A 19,650-nucleotide genomic window follows, 5' to 3' on the forward strand; every position below is an offset into this window, starting at 1 on the left:
GAAGTAGAGTGGTAGAGGATTTTGACATGCTGTCAAAAAATCAGCCAGCACTTCAGTCAGGTTCTAGATTTGGAATAGGGGAGGGGTCCATCTTGTCTTTCCTCTCAGCCAGCCCACTATCTTGGGACAATTCCGATGGATAGCTAAGGATGACAGCTTAGCCCACTGACCTCCCCAATGACATCACAAAAACTCCCATTCTTCCTAACGTTCTGCCTCTTTATACATGTCAATGTGCCATGTATAGTTGGTTGAGACAACCTGTCACAAAGCATATGTTTCTGTCTGTCCTGATCCTGCCTAGCCATCATCTCCACATAGGAAGACAAATGATCAAATATTAAAAATCCCATTACTTTTTAACTTTTCAGCTCCCCAACGGTGGACTGGCTCCATTTGTCACAATTTGACTTGTTGACAGAGATGAGTAACAGCCCGGGAACTAAATCATTTTGAAGATGCACAATGAATTCAAAGCTATCGCTGACCACCCTACCTTAACTTTAGCTAATGAAGCCATTTTGAGCATCATTTGTCCGAACAGGAAGTATTGTGTATTAGCTGCATCAGGTGAAGAAAATTTGAAGCTTGGCTACAAAAGAGAACATACACTCACACAAAAACCACAACACCCACATCTGCAAAATACTTTATTTCTAGGCTCTTTCCTTGGTTTAATTTTTGAACAGAAACATGAAACATAACGCGAGTTTACAAACATAGCGCCAACAGTGAACACAAATAATGCTCTTTCAATAGTGTCCATATAAAGCTAAGATATAGTTTACCCTGACAGTGTGCAAAGTTCAAGTACCTGTTCAAATACTATATAATAAAAAATCAGTCCCCTGCAGGTTTCTGGAAGGGAAAAAAACCTTCCAATTGCAATCTTGAAAACATTCTATACTTAATCCTTAATTTATCCCTTCCACCGCGATCATAATCCCCTAGTCCTTTTAATATGTGCATTGCTTGTGCCTGAAAAGTAATTAAAAAATAGGTTATACAGCAGCCCATTTCGGTACCAATAAAATTGGGACGCCTGACTTTATCTGGAATAAACTCCTTTTAAAATATTCAACAGCATTACCACTTTTGGACTCCACTTTTGGAATTTACAATCCAGGCAGATCTTCTTGCCACTTTGGAAAAGAGATTAACTCACCACTGTCTTCTCCCTCGCCCCACAACTTCCCCCAGACAACTCAGGCTCTATCCTCAAAACTGGAGTGTTAAAAATCAAAATAGCTTTTAAAAGGGGAAATTGGAGTGGGGAAGCCAATTCTAACTATACCTTCCGCAAACGTAAAATAGTGGCTGAAAGATTCGAGGCAGTGAAATAATTCACATTGATTGAATTCGAGGATCCCACCACAGGGACTCAGGAGCAGGGACTTATTCCTTGATTACCTGTCAGCATCATTAAATCTTGACCTTCCTATCAGGCCCTGGGGGAGGGGGAACTGGAAGTTTAAGAATAACAGCAGCGCTGCAAAGCTTGAAATCTTATGGAGCTTGAGAGCCGGAGGAGGAAACGGAGGCCCGGGCAGGCCTGATTTCTATAGCAGGTGCAAAATAGGAGGCGCCGGTTGCCTATATCCCTCAGTCTCGATGGCAACTGAATCTGTAATTGAAGAGGAGGGACTTCGGGGAGAGCCGCTGCCATTCATTTCTCGGGAAGCAAAGAGCGGGCATGGGGGAGAAGGGGTGGGAACAGCCATTCAAGGTTTCTTGTGGGGAGGGCCCCCAGAGTGTGTGTGTATGGGGGGGAATCCTGTTTTGCAAAGGCCTTACCTCAGGCCTCCACAACATGTAGAATGCTTTTAAACCACTTCCAGCTGAGAGCCTTTTGCTACACGCCTCCTTTTCTTGGGAGCGATCCCAAACTGGCCTGAAATCCTGAGGAATTGGAAGCAGCCTTTCTGACCAACCTGGTTTTATTAAAAAATTGAAGTTTTCAGCAGCTCCGGCTCACTTCATCAGATGCCACAGAAGACTAATAACGTAGCTTTTCTCCTGTGATGCCTAAGCCGGCTTGAGTGAGCTCTGGTTTTGGTGAGATCTTAGGCGTTTCAAAATATGTACTAAATCAGTTATGAATGAAAACGCAACCAATCCACCCTTGCCACACAGATGCTAAATGTAGTGTGCTTGAGGCCGACTGTCAAGCAAGTGCGAAGAAACAGTGAAATAAAAATAAAATGCTCCAGTCAATTGGTTACTAAGCATCACAAAATGGATCAGTCTCTTTCAGAATATTACAAGGCAGATGGTTACAGTCCCCCAGCACACCTGAGGTCTGGGTCAAAGAGGCCTTCTGGTTCAGATGATTATATAAATCTAAGCAAACTGCAGCCTCCCAAAAGGCTGGTTTGGGTGAACCTGTTAAGAATGTCTGCCTAATTCTACTTTATTCTGTAACTCTTTGAGAGCAGGCTGATCAATTTTTATAAATATAGCCAGATGTGTGTGTGTGTATTATATATTATATATATGCTCCTAAATTTCAACATTTGGTTGACCTGGTCACAGGCTGGCATTTCCAGCTAGCCTGGCACTCACCTGAGATTCACCATATGGGCACTGAAGCAGGTTACAAATGACATGGCAGATATGGTTACAACAATGATGTGAAAATGTGCTATGGCATCCAGTAATGAACTCTGCAAAAATCTACTCAAGCTATATTTTCCAACTGGATGGGCAGGGAATTTGTTGACAGGCCTCTGCAGCAAAACCCTGAGTGTTTCTCCATTTGCATATCTGAAGACTGTTGTGTAGTTAAGTTCTCTAAATGTAAAAGTCACCTGCCTTTGCCTTGTTCTCAATTTCTTGCCTGTGCTCTTCACAGACCAGATGTGAACAGAAAAAAAGTGTACAGAAATGTACTGAATAGCTCTCTGGAGTCCTGCAACAGAGAGCATCTTACATCCCCTCAGCTTCACATATCAAACTGAGAATCCTTTTAATTCTGCATCCAGCTATAGCTAAACAAATGTTTTTGAGAAATACACAACTGGAACAGGAAATCAAAACCTTCTTATGCTGTACAATACTCCACTATCTGGTATTCAGAAATATAGTTATGAGGCACAAAGAAACTATTTTGCTAAAATGAATAACAGCTGGTGCTTAAAACTATCTTTCTTTACATTTATTTAACCTTTCTGAAAGTGTCATCCTACTTTCTGCTATATTGGACCAGGTCTCTCCAAGAACAACACACTACCTAAAAGCCCAGGAAAAGGCAAGAACAGACTCGTGAAACAGATTTTTTTTTTCTGAGCTCTAGCAAATGACTCCTAATTTCCACTGCTGGGGAGTTAAAGCTATTCTTTTGAGCAATATCTAAAATTGTGGGCTCAAATTCAAAACAACAAACCAAATCTTGCTCTCCTGCTTTGGGAAGGAGGAAGCTGTGAGCAAAGTACTGTCTTCTCCCCAAAACAACACAGTGAATTGATAGAAAAGAATATTTGTAGCTCAGGGTTGAACTGTGGAGTTCCTTGGTGCTCTCCTTGCTTGGTTGTTTTCTTGCAGACCTTTCATTACCAAACTAGGTAATGTCATCAGTGCACTGATGATGTTGCCTTAATCTGGTAGTGATTTGGTTGTCTGCAAGAAAAGAACCAAGCTCAGAGAACACCAAGAACCTCACAGTTCTGCCCCAAGCTATAAATATTCTCAAAGACCTCATACACAGTGAATTGGCAAAAGAATCAAGAAAAAATGTGCATGTGTGATTTTTTTTAAAAAAAGCTTTCTTAACTAGAGAGCAGGACGGGGTTGGTTGTCAAGGAAAGACTGGATCTCCTTTCTCTGTAAAATTAGTCTCTATTTCTTTCTTAAAGGGCTGGGTTCTTTCTGTGTGCAGATCATTGCTGGCAGAGAGCAAAACTCAGATCAATATACTGGGAATCCAGCGGAGACATAGAGAAGTGAAGCGATAGAAAACTAGTAAATCCACAACCATTGATGGCTTCTTGAACTCCTTGTTTGTTTGCCCTTGGAGCATGTGTCTTCAGAGCTTGCTTAGCACAGGTATTATGTTTCAGAGCCAGTGGTCATCATAGCCAAGCTACCAGAAAAACCAGTTGGAAATGATTTTAACATTTGCAGAGAAAGGCTGGGTTATAGAACAGTTTTGAGTGCAGTTTGTGAGTTGGTTACCTGCTTCTTGGAGATCACTCATCTGTAGGGCAAGAAAATCCTACCCACTAAGTGCTGAATAAATATTATAAATAAAACACAGCTGCCTCTATTTAGATGCTCTGATTCAGGCACAAACAGAGAAAACAGGCAGCACGTTTCCTTGCTTGAAGGCCCAGCTCTCTTTTCAAGGAGCTTCCGGCATGGAGCCCTCACCAGGAAATTAAAAGAAGAATACTGACTTCATTGGGAGGTAGACAAGCAGCAGCCAAGAGGGGAATATGGGTTCTTTGCTCTCCTTGCAGTACCGCAAAGGGCCTTGGCAACCGCTCAGCCAGCCCCATTAGATGCAGGCCTCAACTCTGGACAAGTAGCTCTCATAATTCTCCTCACAGCGTTTTATGCAGTGGCAGAAATAGTTCACATCAGCAATGGCCTCCAGAAGGTCTGTTTGGACTAGGCAGATGTCATAGAGCTCCGAAGTAGGAATTGTCCGGGGAGAGTCACTTCCTTGCCCTAAGAATACCTGTTGGGCCAAGATAAGAAGGTCGGAATTCTTTTAACACACCAAAGCAGAGGGCCCAGGCAGATAAAACAAAAAAGCAAACCCACCATCCCCTTTTCAATACTGTTTGATTTCTCAAAAGAGACACTAAATCTTAAGCCCACTTAGAAGGCCTTCCTCTGAAGAGAACTTGTCAGCTGAAATCCTCCTAAGTAAACTGGAGCATTTGCTTTTCAGAGGGCTTATACCCCACAACCTCCTTTTCAGCCACTAGTCACAGTGACTAACCACTCAAGCTCTAGAAGCAGACGACGTCACGGTTGTTCTTATTACAGGTAGTCCTCGACTTAACGTCCACAATTGGGACTGCAATTTCTGTGGCTAACTAAGGTGGCTGTTAAGTAAGTCGCACCCAATTTGATGACTTTTTTTTTTTACCCCTGGTTGTTAAGCAAATCACTGCCATTGTTAAGTGAATCATCTAGTCGTTTGTAGTAGAGATGTAGATCCTGTAGGGGCGCAAGCAGCACACTGCTGTGCCTTAATACTTACATGGGCCTCAAATACCTACATGATCTCACTCTCGGTCCCAAGCTGGTACATGATCTCACCTGCTAACAGCATAATTTCCTTACTTGTATATTCTTAAGGATTGGTGAGGGGCTTCCCCAATCCAAATGCTGTTTCTATGTTACCTTTCCCTGCTTGTAAAAACTGTATAAAAAAGATAAATGCCGCGCAGGCAGTCAGACATCTTTGCACACTGGAAATGACTGTCTATTGAACTCCATCAGTCGTTAAGCAAATCAGGCTTCCCGCATTGACTTTGCTTGCCAGAAGATGGTTGGGAAAGTCACCAATGGCAATGACAGGAACCGTTGTAAATGTATGCCAGTTGCCAAGTGCTTGATGTTTGATTACATGACCACACTACAACAGTCGTAAGGGTGAGGCCTAGCTGTAAGTCACCCTTTTTGGTGCCACTATTAACTTGGATCTGTCATGAAACAAACAGTTGTAAGTTGAAGATTACGTGTATCATGCTCCAAGGGAGGTGAGGAATGTGGGGGCATCATGAAGAAGACAGGACTGACATTTTCCAGTTTGGTTTTTGTGGTGGGGGTCACTCTTTCATGTATATAAGGAGTATGAACAATTATACTCCAATTCTCAATGAGACAACAGTCTCCAAGGGTTGCAAAAAGGAGGACTTGCATGGATCTATCCCAGGGTAGAAACTCTATTGAATTCTACTGTATAGTGCAATATCAATGCAGTATCAGGGGTTTTCAATTCAATGTATAGAATGTGAAGGATGTGTGTTTGTGTTTATTTTCATAGTCATAATGTACACTGAAGATGGTATTTAATTTCATTGTATGAGGTGCAATGACAATAAAGTAAACTAAACTAAATCAATATCTAACTGTTCTCAACAGCAAGGACTGATGAGGGAATAGGGTTCCCAAAAAACCTTCCTTTTCAGTGTGCGTGATGTTAGGAAAGGAAGGATTCTAGCAGACAGCATAAATGGTTGACATTTTATGAGCCCAGATGAATTCTAGAGAGGGATTGTCTAGGGCTGATACTGCAATGCCAAGCCATAGAAGATTTGGAAACCTTAAGCTTGTTTGGAGGTTCTAGCAGGGGAGCGCAGCTATCGTATACCCTTGACTGAAGATACACCCCTTCTGTCTCGGATGGTCATCCTCTTCCACCGAGTGTGCAGCTTCGGGAGAGACGCACATGGAGCAGTGAGGGAGAAAGGGGACACCCACCTAGCCAGCCAAATCAACTCTGGTGATCAATGGGGTGACAGATGTCACAGCCAGATCACCCTCACATCCAATACACAATACTAGAAAAATGAAGATATAGCGCAAGATGAAGAGGTACAGAGGTGATATTCAGCTGGTTTGGACTGGTTCTGGCAGACCAGTAGCGGAAGTTTTGACCAGTTCAGAGAACCGGCAAATACCACCTCTGACTGGCCCCACCCACCTGTCCCCTCCCTTTCCTGTCCTATATTCCATTGATTTTTAGCTCAGCTGATTTGCGTGGCAGAGCCTATTGCCGCGCTTCAGCTGAGCTAAAAAACAGCTCATCTCAGCAAGGGCGATCTTTGAGTTCTGCGTGCGCAGGGGACGTGATCTTTGAATGCTGCACGCATACAGGAAGTGATCTTTGAGTACTGTGCATGCATGGAAAATGATCTTTGCTGTGCGCATGCAAAGCGATCTTTCAGTGCTGCACATGCACGTGAAGCGAACTTCGACTGCTGCAAAGTGCATGTGCACGCACAAAGCACGCAGAGCCAGTAGTGTGAAATTTGGAATTCTACCACTGAAGAGGTAAGGAAGATACTAGACTATGTAGAAATGGACAGATTGGCATTGAAAATTAAACGGAAAGATGATGTCGAGTATTCTCAAACGTGCCATTTATTTTACCAATGGTTGGAAAAAAGGGGTGAATGTAAATTTGTATGGTTAAGCAAAGTAAATACCCAGACAACACGATGTTTATTAAGCACTAAGAAATGTATTTAGTAGAAAATCAATTTTGAAAAAAAGATTTGGAAACCTTGAGATAACCTCCATCATTTACTCCAGTTAGAAAATCCCATTGCAAAGGTGGAAGAAGAGGTACTTAGGGAAAACTGGTCCAAAACCTATGGCCTGGTCCTGTCCTCACCTGCCCCATGTGTACATGACTTCATAAATATATTTACACAGCTATATTCTTCTCTCTGTACACTTCCAGGTGGAGACATATCCTCCAATAGCCTTATAGGGCGGGCTCAGCATAGAGAAACCGCCCTGCCCTGAACCTACACACAGAAGACTCTCAAAGCCAGCTCTGAAACTCACTCACAGGCTAGAGAAGAACACTCTGGAGTATGCACAGATCTACCCACTAAGGGGGAAAGAGCTGAACTTGGGTCCTTTTTCTTAAAAGGAAAAGGTCTTTACAAAGGAATCAAGGCTGGCAAAGAGCTAGCAAAATTTTCATGGCCTCTGAAACCACAAGATCTGCCCTGGAATCAGCAGGAAGAAGAAGGAGGGCATGGAATCCCAGGGGGTCCTCTCGGGGGGGCCCCCTTGCTTTCTAAATATAATCTGACCTGAAATTGACTGGCTGGGGGCTGGGGAGTGAATAACATCCCCTTCTCTCTCCCCCTCCCTTTCTTCAAAGGCCATTCTGTAGGCTGTGGCAGGATAAAATGCTCCAGGCAGGGCTCTCTGCCTCCTCCACCAAGACCTGAGTACAGGTAATCTTCGACTTACGACCACAACTGACGACCAGAATTGATCTTGCTAAGTGAGAAATTTGTTTAACAAGTTATGCCCCATTTGATGACTTTTCTCGGCACGTTCGTTAAATGAATCGCTGCAGCCTTCGAATTGTAATACGGTTGCGAAGTGAATCTGACTTCCTCCTTATTGACTGGGCTTGATGAAGAAGAAAAAAAACCCACAATAACAGAGTTGGAAGGGACCTTGGAGGTCTTCTAGTCCAACCCCCTGCTCAAGCAGGAGACCCTATATATCCGTGATGGCGAACCTACGCCACACGTGCCACAGGTGGCACTCAGAGCCATTTGTGTGGGCAGGCGAGCCCCAGCCAAACATACCTGCACTGCATATGCGCGCGCCTCCCAGCTGGTTTTTGGCCCATTTGAGGCCTCCCAGAGGCTAGAGGGAAACCTCTGCAGCCTCCAGAGGCCAAAAAAGCAGGCCTTCCAGAAATACCAGAAGTGCCAAAATGGGCATTTTTCGGCCTCTCGAGGCTGTAGATGCTTTTCTCGATTCTCCAGGAGGCCAAAAACACCCTCAAACAGGCCAAAAATCAGTTGGGAGGTGTGTGCATGAGTACTGCAGGTACGGGGCGCATTGCATGGTGAGTGCCGGCACATGTTATGCTTTCGGCACATCGCAACAAAAAGGTTCGCCATCACCGCTACGGACCATTCCAGACAGGTGACTATCCAGCCTCTTTTTAAAAGCCTCCAGCGATGAAGCACCCACAACTTCTGAAGACAAGCAGTTAATTGTTCTCACTGTCAAGAAATCTCTCCTTAGTTTTAGAGGTTGGTTCTCTCTTTGGTTTGTCAGAAAGTCACAAAAGACCCCGGGACACTGCATCCGTCATAAAATATGAACTTAGCTGTCAAGCATCCGGATGTAATCACATGACCGTGGGGATGCTGCCAAGGTCATAGCTGTGAAAAAATGGTCGTAAGTCACTTTTTTCCAGTGCCGTTGTAACCTCAAACGGTCACTAAAAGAACTGTTGTTAAGTCAAGGACTATCTGTGTTTACCGATCAGCTTGAATGTCCACTGTTGGGAAATGAAAGAGTCCCAGCCTCCACTAGTAATTTTCCCTTATACTGTGCGTGGCATCAAGCCCCAAGGAACCAATGCGGTGGCTTGAATCCAACAAGAACCAATTAACCTTGCCTGCCCAGTTTTTCCTCCATTCCCTAATTCAGGCAGCAGCCCCCGCTCTCTCCCAGCTGCCTCCTTTCCTAAGCAAAAGCTTTTAGGCCAATAGAAAAAGCTGCGACGGCGGCCTTTCTCTTCTCTTCAGCTCTCTCGACTTCCCGGCTCCGGCATGAAAGCTGCCCTTTAAGCACTCAGGACTGCAAAGGAGATTTGGGCTGCTAAAGCAGATTGCTGGGGCTCAGAGGGGAGAATGGGAATGACTCACACAGAGGACAGAAGGAGCACGCCGCAAGAACAGGCCCCAAGCACCTCCTGTTCCACGCCAGCCACCATTCTCCGCTAATCACCTGCGGTTATGGCAGGTGGCTCACTTACCAATCTCCACCACCTTTGGGGCAGGTTATCCTTGCCAGCCAGGCAGAGGTACTCCAAAGATAGCCCAGGCAATGGGCTTTTCTGCTTAAGGCCAGAATAAAAGTGGAGGAATCACAACGGCAAGTCTCCCACTTAGAGCACAAAACCTCCTGGGTATTGTCTCCGAAAGCCTAGCTTATTTCCTCAGGATTGACAAAAGGGGACTGCACAATTATAATTATAATTAAGAGCTGTGAATGACCCACAATAGAATCTTCTATATTTTTTAAAACGGGGTGGGGATTGAAGCAACGCTTCTCCCTAACAATACCTGAGGATGCACAATGGTGTCGGAATCAGTCAGTCGGATGTTGTCATCTATACAGATATGCTGGACTCTGGAGTCCTGAGGATCGACCCAAATGGGCTTTCCACCTTGGCTGGAATAATTATTCTTAGCCCACCTGCGGCAAAGAAAGAGACATAATCTGTAGCGATCAGGACAGACATGCATTCATTTTGCTCCTTGTACTTCAAGAGCGGGGAGAGGGAGGAAAGGAATGGAAACAAGAAAGGAAGGGAAGGAATAAATGCACACAGGGCCCTAATGGGTGCTTCCTTTTTAATTAAAGACCTTTCTTCCATTTATTCTGTTTCTAAGAGTCAGGGTTTCAGAGGCGTTTGAATATCATTTATTTATTTATTACTTACCAAGAAACAGGCAAGGAAAAAGATGCCCGGTAAAATGATGCGACAGGAAGTGAACAGCCAGTGAAGACAGACAAAATGAAATGTTGTGCTGAGCACCTATGGTCTAGATTTTGGCTACTGCAACTGTCCCTGTTTCTCAATCCTTTTGCCACATACATTCCCAAGTTTCCATGTAAAATAATAAGGGCAAAGGAACTAGACTTTGGTTTTCAGAAACGAACAGAACTATCTGGATACCGTATGACTGAAAACAACAACAACTCTGTATTTAGGAGAATAAGCCAAAAATATGAAATATGTGTAACCTTGCCTCTCTGGGCTTCTAATCAGAGTTGTTTGTGCCCTGCTAAAGAGAACCCAAGAAGACAGAATCCTGCCTGCTAATAGAAAAGGAAGGAAGGAAGGGAGGGAGGGAGAGGAGGGAGGGAGGGGAGGGAGGGGAGGGAGGGGAGGGAGGGAAGAAAGAGAAGGAAAGAAAAAGAAAGAGAAAGAAAGAGAAAGAAAGGAAAGAAAGAGAGAGAGAAGGAAGGAAGGAAGGAAGGAAGGAAGGAAGGAAGGAAGGAAGGAAGGAAGGAAGGAAGGAAAGAAAGAAAGAAAGAGAAGCTGTACCAGCATTTGCTAAAGTCTCAGGCTGGTTCCAAAAGAACCTCGAAAGTCTTGTTCAGGGTGGAGCTTTTCAAAACAAGATCTACAAAGGGATGTAGGATCTCTGATACATCAAGCCTTTGTTTCAATATTCTTAGCAAATATAATCCAGCATCTTCGAAAACCTTCTGTACATCCTATTGAATACATATCAGAACATTCCCTCAAATGGCCACCTAAAACCTGCTTCCCTGTCAATTCTATCCATTGCTTCTATTTCGTACTTTACATGAGGGACCTTCAGACATCTGCCAACAAAACAAGGTTGTTTTTCCTTCTCCAGGTAGAACATAAGCAAATATTCCTCATAAGGTTCAGTTTCTAGAATTCTCTCAGCTTTCCAGTCATTGTTCCCTGAGCACCATGTGCACCAAACCTTTTGAAACACCTTTAAAATTTGAAAGATCATGTTGAGTACTCTTACAACATGGGCACCATGATGGGCATGGATAGCCATTGAACCCTTTACTAGAAGACAAACAAAGATGCTTCCTATCACCTTTTCTAGCCCCTGGGATGCTGGCACCCTCAGCTTTTGGGGTCTGGGCAGGTAACAGTTTCAAAGCATTATGTTGCAGCCATCCAACATGATTATTTTTTATGAATATATAAAACATCTCTATTGGGCTGAGAAGTCCTATTCTAATTTAGATTAAAACTGAGGCTGGCAATTTGCAACATTCCATTTTCCCGTATATTTTATTCATTCATTCATTTAGTCAAATATTTTAAAAGTCAGGTATGAGAAAGGGCCTGGTGGACACAAAGGAAACTGCAAGTGGACAACCGATGCTCACAAACACCATACTGAAAATCATAGAAATAGAAATATGTATTGTTACTAAGTAGGTCTACTAGAAATAGAAATATACACTGGGGCTAAGCTAGGCTCAGATGGTACAAGAGCTAGTTTTTTCCAAATGAAAAATCAAGGCTAAAATACCGTAATTTTCACACTACAAGACACACCAAAAGTGGGTGGAAATGTCTGTGCATCTTATAGAATGAATATTGTGGCGGGGGGGGGGAGTTGGTGTGGCAGCAGTGTTCACCGCCGACACTGCCAGGGAACACTGGAACCTTCACCGCTGAGAGCTGATTGGCGACTGGATCGGCCTCCCAGAATACTGCCCATCAGCTGTTTCTAGGCAGCGGGGATTACCACACCACCCATTCGCCACTGCCTGTTCGCCACTGCCCATTCACGGCAAACAGGCAGTGGCGAATGGGTGGCAGTAGGTGGCGATAGGGGGTGATGCAATCCCTTCTACCTAGAACAGCTGATCGGCGGTATATTGGGAGGCCGATGCAGCGCCAATCAGCTGCTCGGCAGCAAAGGCTCCAGCGTTCCCCGGCAGAGGCAGTGGACACGGAGAAGGCAGGCTGTTTGCTATTTGCTGCAAGGACGCTAGCCAGATGAATACCGAACAGATGCTGGGAGGAAGAGGCAGATATTTTTTTTTTCTTGTTTTCTTCCTCTAAAGCTAATGTGCATCTTATAGTTCTGAGTGTCTTATAGGGCGAAAAATACAGCTTGATAAAGGAGCACAAGGCAGGTGAATTACTCTTTAAGAGACCTAGCTTGATTTATGATTGAATAGAGAGGTTGCATACCTACCGGGCAAGATTAACTCACAAAAGACTCTTTAAACTAAATTACTCCAACTCAGTGCCCTGCAGATTGCATGGTCAGTGGAAAGAAAATGTAAAACTTATTTAAAGGCTACCGGGTTGGAAAGACCATTTCCTAGACCAGACTCAGCAGGTTATAGAAGCAAGAAAACCCCCTACTTATAACTCCACATAAAATGTCAAGAAAGAAATGCCAAGAGAAATGCCAAGAAATGGCAAGAAAGAAAGATACAAATCAATATGTGAGGGGGAAAAAAAAAGAACTCTGTGGAACTGGAGTTAGGAAGTAAAATCATTTTAGTATTAATGGCTTCCATGGGGCTGAAAATATACACTATTAGCAGACTTTATTTTTAGTGTAATACAAGAAGAATATTTTTAAAAGCTCACTGGATTGTAATCTGATCATACATTTAGCAACCTTCATTGCGACTGGCAATTGTGAATTGCTGAAGCACTGCAGTCACTAATGATGTCACATGACCATGGACTAATGACATAATTCCCCATTTGGTTGTTGAGCAAACCGCTGCAACCTCAAGGGACCACAACTTAAAATGTTACTTCTGTGTTTACCGTTAACTCTGCTTGTCACAAGCCAGGTCGCAAGCACAAAAATGGCAATCACACAACTGTGGAATGTTGCAATGGTCATATATGTGAGGATTGGTTGCAAGATGTTTTTTTAGACCAGGGGTCCCCAACCTTTTCGCACCCCTAGAAAACTTGATATATTCTCGCACCCCTTACAAAAGTAAATAATTCTATGCATATAATTATGCATATCTATATACAGTATATAAAAGTGAAATATCGCTCACGCATCATCAGAAAATCTCCAGAACCGTAAAGCCTAAAAATTTGAAATTTGGGACGTATGTTCTTCTTGGCTTCTAGGTGCTCACTGAGAAAGGATTGTTCGAAATGAACATCAGAGCATTCGTATTTCCTATATTATTATTATAAACATGCTCTGATGCTAAGGAGTTCTGCTCCCCCTCCCCACCTGAAAAGAAATCTGTTCCAAACGCAAAATACTAGCAGAGGACTTTCAGTTTTAGTTTCACAATCCAAGTAGCTTTAGTACAGCTTTAGTTGAGCTAAGCCATGCCCAGGCTCCTTGCTGTCTCCTTGCTCACACAGCAAATACTGTTTCAGTTTCCATGTTTCAGTTTCCAAACAGCCTTCAACTCTCTCACACACTGACAGGACGCTAGCCAGATGAATACCGATGGATGCTGGTAGGCAGAGGCAGAATTCCCACCCCCCCTTATTTTCCAAAACTAAGCCCGATCATATAGTTTCTAGCGAAGCACGGGTATAGAGGTAATCCTACTATATTTTTGAAACTTCTAAACCCACGTTTTCGCACCTCCTGGAATATTGCCTCACACCCCCAGCACCTCCAGTTGGGAACCCTGTTTCAGACTGTCATAACTTCAAACAGTTGTTAAACCAGGTGGTCAGTAAGAAAGGATTACCCGTATTTGTTGCTAAAAAGCCAACCCCTGTCAATAAAAGTAGGCCAACAAGAAAGCACATATCTCACCATTCAAAGTGGTCCTGAAAACCACTGATGCCTTCCCTGGAGCTGAAATAGGCATACATTTTCCTGCATCCGTTGTCGCTGGAGAGCTGCTCGGCTCCGTGGCTCAACACCACTTTTTTCTTGCTGCAACGTATCTTTCCAAGTCTGAGATCTATGGGCAACTGCGGTGAAAAATAACAAGAGAGATAGAAGAAATACTATTCAAAGCACCAATCCTAGACGGCCTCAAACAGGCCAAGATGATCAAAGTAGAGGGGAATTTAAGAAAAGGGACCAGAAGGAACAGAAAAAAAAGGCCACCTCTCTCTAAGTGGGTAAAGGCTAAGTTTGTGTAGGAAGAGATATTTCATAAGGGAATTTTATGGCCGGCATTTAATCAGGCTTATATTACCGTTATACTAAAAGCAGGTAATAATGGTTTTCGGTCTGTTCATTATCGTCCAATCTCATTAATTGACGTTGCTATGAAGATTTTTAACAGCAGTGCAGGCAAATAGATTACAGTAAGTGATACAGAGTTTGTTATTAACAATGACCAAGTAGGGCTTATATAAACTTGGCAAGCAGCAGATAGCATTAGAGCAGCCTTTGATCTAATAGATTTGAATAGAAATAAAGCTCAAGTAATTTTATCACTACGACATATACTGGAAAAGTGTTTGATAAACATTACATCCTTGCTATGGATAATAATTAATTTTCTATGGAGTTCATAAAATAGGCTACGATATTATATGAACCATCAATATCTAAAGTGAAGATTAGTGGCATGTTTTTCTCCCATTCTCCTGCCCCCCAGCCCAGTTATTTAGAGGAGCTAGACAAGGAAATTCACTTTCACCCTTACTTTTAATATTTACATAGAATGCTTAGCTTGTGCTATTAGACATTGTAGAGAAACCTATAGAGAAGGATATAAGTCCTTTGAACAAAAATTGGTTTTATTTTTAGGGGGCATTCTTTTGTTTATTTCTGAACCTTATTATAATACTATCCCGGCATTAATCCAAATTTACGTTAATGCCTTTAGCAAAATAGCAGGTTACTCTATTAACTGGTCCAAATTGAACTGATGCCTTTAAGTGAAAAACTGGTTATCCATTCATTTAAGGAATATTAATTCTATTTTTGTATGGAACCCATTAAATATCTAGGGATCTCTATGCCAAAAGATATAACTCAGATAGCAACATGCAATGAAAATAAAATATATATCAGGGTTACTCCAGATATTGATAGATAGGGAAAGACGAATGCTCTCAAAATGAATTATTATTCTTAGACTATATTCTAAGAGGAATTCCAGTCTATGTATCTGGAAAATATTTTCAGGAAATAAATTCTTTAAAGGATATTTTTTATAGCTCAGGGTTGAAATGAAATTCTTTGTTTGGAAAACTTCTGTGGAGTTCTTTGATTCCAAGAATATCTTTGCAAAAAATTCAATTACCCATTGAAGGAGGATAATTTTGTTTTCTGAATATGGACTTGTGTCATCATGCTGCATTTTGTAATTTCACATCAATATTTTTTTATTTTTTTACTTTATGCTGTCAATAGATAGAATAAAACTGCGTGATGGCATGGTGGTGCAGTGGTTAGAATGCAGTATTACAGACTAATTCTGCCGACTGCCAGCAGTTCGATTCTGAGCGGCTCAAGGTTGTCTCAGCCTTTCATCCTTCCGAGGTTGGTAAAATGAAGATCCAGGTTGTTGGGGGAAATAGGCTGACCCAGTAAACTGCTTAGAGAAGGCTGTGAAAGCACTGTGAAGCGGTATATAAGCCTAAGTGCTATTGCTATTGTTCTCAATATGACCTTTTTTTTAAAAAAAATAGTCTTATATTAGAATGACTATTTTAGGTTGGTCTATGACCAAAATAAAATAAACAAATCAGATGCTGGCTTGTAGATTTTGGTTTTTGTTATTTTATTTTCAACATTTTGTGCACGTGGGAGTGTTATTTGATGTATTCCACCTGGATCTGCAATTACAGGCAGTCCTCGACTTATAACCATTCATTTTATGTTTACTTGAAGTTACAATGGCATTGAAAAAAGTGCCTTATGGCCATGGGTTGTTGTTTTTCGCCTTTTGAATTTTTAACAAACCATGACCTTTATTTGGAATTATTCTCTACAACCCTAGAGATCATAATCTTTTTGTAGAAGAATCAAAAACTGCCTTTCTAAACAAATCCACCAAAGTCAGCAGACATTTTCCTTTCAGGACAGGATCCTTCAGCAATAAATAATATATCAATAGTGACCTCAAGGCATCAATCAACCTGTCAGTCTAATAGAGGACCCACGTGGCTTCTGACTTCAGAGAACCCCATCTCTAGCATTGGACACCATGCTGTGGGATTTAATTTCTCCTGCTCACCTCCCAGGAAAAAAAAAGAGGTGGGGGGAAGTGTCAGGCCTCCGAATCCCAGGAGGAAGACGAACAGCTGACATGGAGTGGGAGTGTGGCTCTGTTGGCTGTGAAGGAAACTGGGGAAGGGCAAAGTCCGGCTGGGCAGAGCAGGGGAGAGGTAGAACAAGGGAGAGGGAATTCAGAGGAAGACCCAGGCCCACCCCCTCTTCATCCTAGGGCACGCAGGGAGGAATGGACAAGAGACAAGAGAGCAACGTGTTGTGTGGCTTACAGGGGGAGGAAAGGACCCTAATCTTCTGCATTAGCCACACCTGGGAAGGGAGTTTAAAAGAGATGCATGGTTGAGTGCGGCATCTTCTGGGAACAAACATGAGTCTATCTTGTGTTCACTTTGGTTACCTGAGTTCTTGACATCCTCCCAACCATGTTGAATTACTGTTCCTTCAAGTCTGGAATTCCTTCTCTTGCCCTGCCAGACTAATTACCTCATCTTGCCTTGATTGGACTTATAGTTACAGTTCTTGTTGACCACGTTTTGGATTTGATTCTCTGCAGCCAAAGGCTGTTCCTGGGAGAGTTTTTCTCTAGCCAGAAGGTAACCAGGATGCTGGGGGCAAAGTTGGAGCTAATAAAGGGACTCTTATTGATTATCTGATTGTGGTGCCTTTGTGCCACGCCCCAGGTCATCACAGAAAGGATTTATCTGCAAGAGAGGTAGGATTTCTCCTTGCATAGCTTCAGATCTACAATCTCACACAAAGAAAGCCCCAAAGAATGTCTACCATCTATCGGGAGCTTACTTTGCAAGAAGGAACCCAATCGTACATCTTTTGACACGGTTAAACTAAATTATTTCTGTGCCACTCTCTGTTTAAAATACAGCCAGACTTGAACCAATGAGCCTTTTTGAGAAAAGGCTAAAAAGGAGAATACACTGGAGAGAAGGACAGGCTATCCTCTTAGAACAAGTAATAGTGACATTCTCTTCTAAAGCACCCAGACTAAAAGAGCTGAAACACCTACCTAGTTGGCCCCCCAAAAAGCCAGCATCACTCAAGCAACGTTAAGCAAAGGAGATATTCTGTTTGCCCAACTCACCGAGATTCCTCCCAGGGCAGGGAAGCCAGGGTGCTGCCCCTCCAGGGCGCAGCTCACCGCCTGCAGGACACGAGGCAGGTCTGTGCCAAAGGTACGAAAGATGACCGCAAACTCCCTCCCTTCTCGGTGCAAGCTTTCCAGGAGGCAGAAGAAGGAAGGCAGCACCAAGTTGTAATGCCTGGCCTGTTCATCTTTGATGGAGAGCTGAGGGTGAGGCTGACCCTGCCACTCTAGCAGCTTCAAGTGGTGCCTGTGAAGGTCCCGGAACGTCCTCCCCCAGGACGTCTCTATGAATTTGGTGTTGCGACCATATTGAGAATAAAAACTCACAGCGTCTTGGCAGGGAGGATGCAAAGAGGGAAACTCACTGACCCACTGCCACTCCCCTAAAAGAGAAAGGAAAAGGACAGATGAAGCTCTACATCAAAACACAAGGAGTCCTTGAGCTACAACCAGAACTGGGACCAGAATTTCCATCGTTAAACCAGGCGGTTGTAAAATGTCATGTCACGTGACTGCATCGCTTAGCAACAGCAATCCCCTCATGAGCTGAATTCCATGGGTTGTCCCAAAGGTGCTTTTTCAGGAGGCAACTGGATTTTCTTGGTTTTTTCCTTTGAAGATGCTTCACTTTTCATCCGAGAAGCTTCTTCAGCTCTGACAGGATCATGGGGAATGTCAGGATTTGTACTCCTTGCAGACAGCTGGTCATTTGCATCCTTTTAGAGCAGGAGTCTTCAAACCTCACAGCTTTAAGACTTGTGGACTTCAGCTCCCAGAATTCCTCCTCCAGTCATGTTAGCTCAGGAATTCTGGGAGTTGAAGTCCACAAGTCTTAAATATGCCAAGTTTGAAGACTCTTGTTTTAGAGGGTCGTTGAAGCACTTGGAGGTTTATCTGTGTCCTCAGGGTCACCTGAGTTGTGCTCCTGGCTCCTGTAGTCTGTAATTTCTCTCTCTCTGGAAATCCATTCCTACTTCCACACCATTCAAAGCGTGTTCATCCCAAATTGTATAGCTAAAAGTCTACAGAGATTCTCAGCCATCCAGGTCATGGTGGTCCCAAAGGTGCTTTTTTCAGGGGGCAACTGGACTTTCTTGTTTTTTTTTTCTTTTTCTTTTCCTTAAAAAAAAAGAGCTGAAGAAACTTCTTGGATGAGAAGTGAAATGTTTTCAAAGAAAAACAAAAACAAAAAAATCCTGAAAAAGCACCTTTGGGACAACCATGTCCTGGATGACTGAGAATCTCTACAGAATTCCATGGGTTGTTAACCTATCCCTATTCAAGCCATTCCAGGATTGATCCCTCCAAGTCCCGAGCCTCAGGTGTTCCCAGGGAAGGGGCTTCAACAGACCCAAACCCCTATTTCCTCCCATCTCTGCTCTTTTGGCTGCCCTGCACCCTGTCTCGGAAGGTGTCTACAACTACCTGGAGGGAAGTAAGCAGTGGGGTGCCACAGGGTTCCATCTTAGGCCCAGTACTCTTCAATATCTTCATAAATGACTTAGATGAGGGAACAGAAGGGGAACTCATCAAATTTGCAGATGATACTAAGCTGGCAGGAATAGCCAATCCCCCAGAATTTTCATGTGGATGCAGTACTCTAGGTGTGGTCTTACTAAGGCTTTATAGAGTGGTATTAGTACTTCCCTTGATCTTGATAGTATCCCTCTGTTGATACAATTTAGGATTGCATTAGCTTTCTTGGCTCCTGCTGCACACTGCTGGCTCATATTTAGCTGGTTGTCCATTAAAACTCCAAGATCCCTCTCACAGTTACTGCTATTGAGTGGTCAATGTCTGGAATACTCTACCTGACTCTGTGGTTTCTTCCCCAAACCCCCAAAACTTTAACCTTAGAATGTCTACTATTGACCTCACCCCTTTCCTATGAGGTCTGAAGGGGGCGTGCATAAGTGCACCAACGTGCCTACCGTCCCTGTCCTATTGTTTCTTTTATTTTTCTTATATGTATCCATGTATTCATAACTATGTTTTTACTTATACCTATTATCTTGTAAGCAATTGACAAAAAAATAAATAAGTAAATAAAAATAAACTCAGCAGTCCAGCTGTTTAAGGCAGAGTCTACCTTGCCAAGAAGCCAATATACATCAGCTGTTGGTGCCATCATTTAAAACAGGGGTCTCCAACCTTGGCCACTTTATTGTGGACTCCAAT

The 19,650-nt window shown here is 43.1% G+C and overlaps 1 protein-coding gene and 1 long non-coding RNA gene across 3 annotated transcripts in view; one reads left to right on the plus strand and one right to left on the minus strand.

Annotated features, from left to right (window-relative positions):
• Window positions 1-637: 637 nt before the first annotated feature.
• The window catches only part of LOC113447632 (uncharacterized), a 29,463-nt gene continuing 10,450 nt past the window's right edge, over window positions 638-19,650 (minus strand). For both annotated transcript variants that reach the window (XM_026717930.2, XM_087923504.1), the window contains exons 3-6: window positions 17,470-17,855; window positions 13,992-14,152; window positions 9,786-9,918; window positions 638-4,675 (exon numbers count right to left, since the gene is read on the minus strand). In XM_026717930.2, the coding sequence (XP_026573715.2) occupies window positions 4,493-4,675; window positions 9,786-9,918; window positions 13,992-14,152; window positions 17,470-17,855 (863 nt within the window). In that variant the 3' untranslated portion in view covers window positions 638-4,492. The remainder of the gene's footprint in view (window positions 4,676-9,785; window positions 9,919-13,991; window positions 14,153-17,469; window positions 17,856-19,650) is intronic.
• LOC148126807 (uncharacterized) overlaps window positions 19,351-19,650 on the plus strand; it is an 80,827-nt gene continuing 80,527 nt past the window's right edge. The window contains exon 1 of the long non-coding RNA XR_015741583.1: window positions 19,351-19,385. This is a non-coding gene — a long non-coding RNA (uncharacterized LOC148126807). The remainder of the gene's footprint in view (window positions 19,386-19,650) is intronic.

This window comes from Pseudonaja textilis, chromosome 2 (assembly GCF_049901715.1).
Source record: "Pseudonaja textilis isolate UNSWEBS1 chromosome 2, rPseTex1.2, whole genome shotgun sequence".
NCBI lineage: Eukaryota > Metazoa > Chordata > Lepidosauria > Squamata > Elapidae > Pseudonaja > Pseudonaja textilis.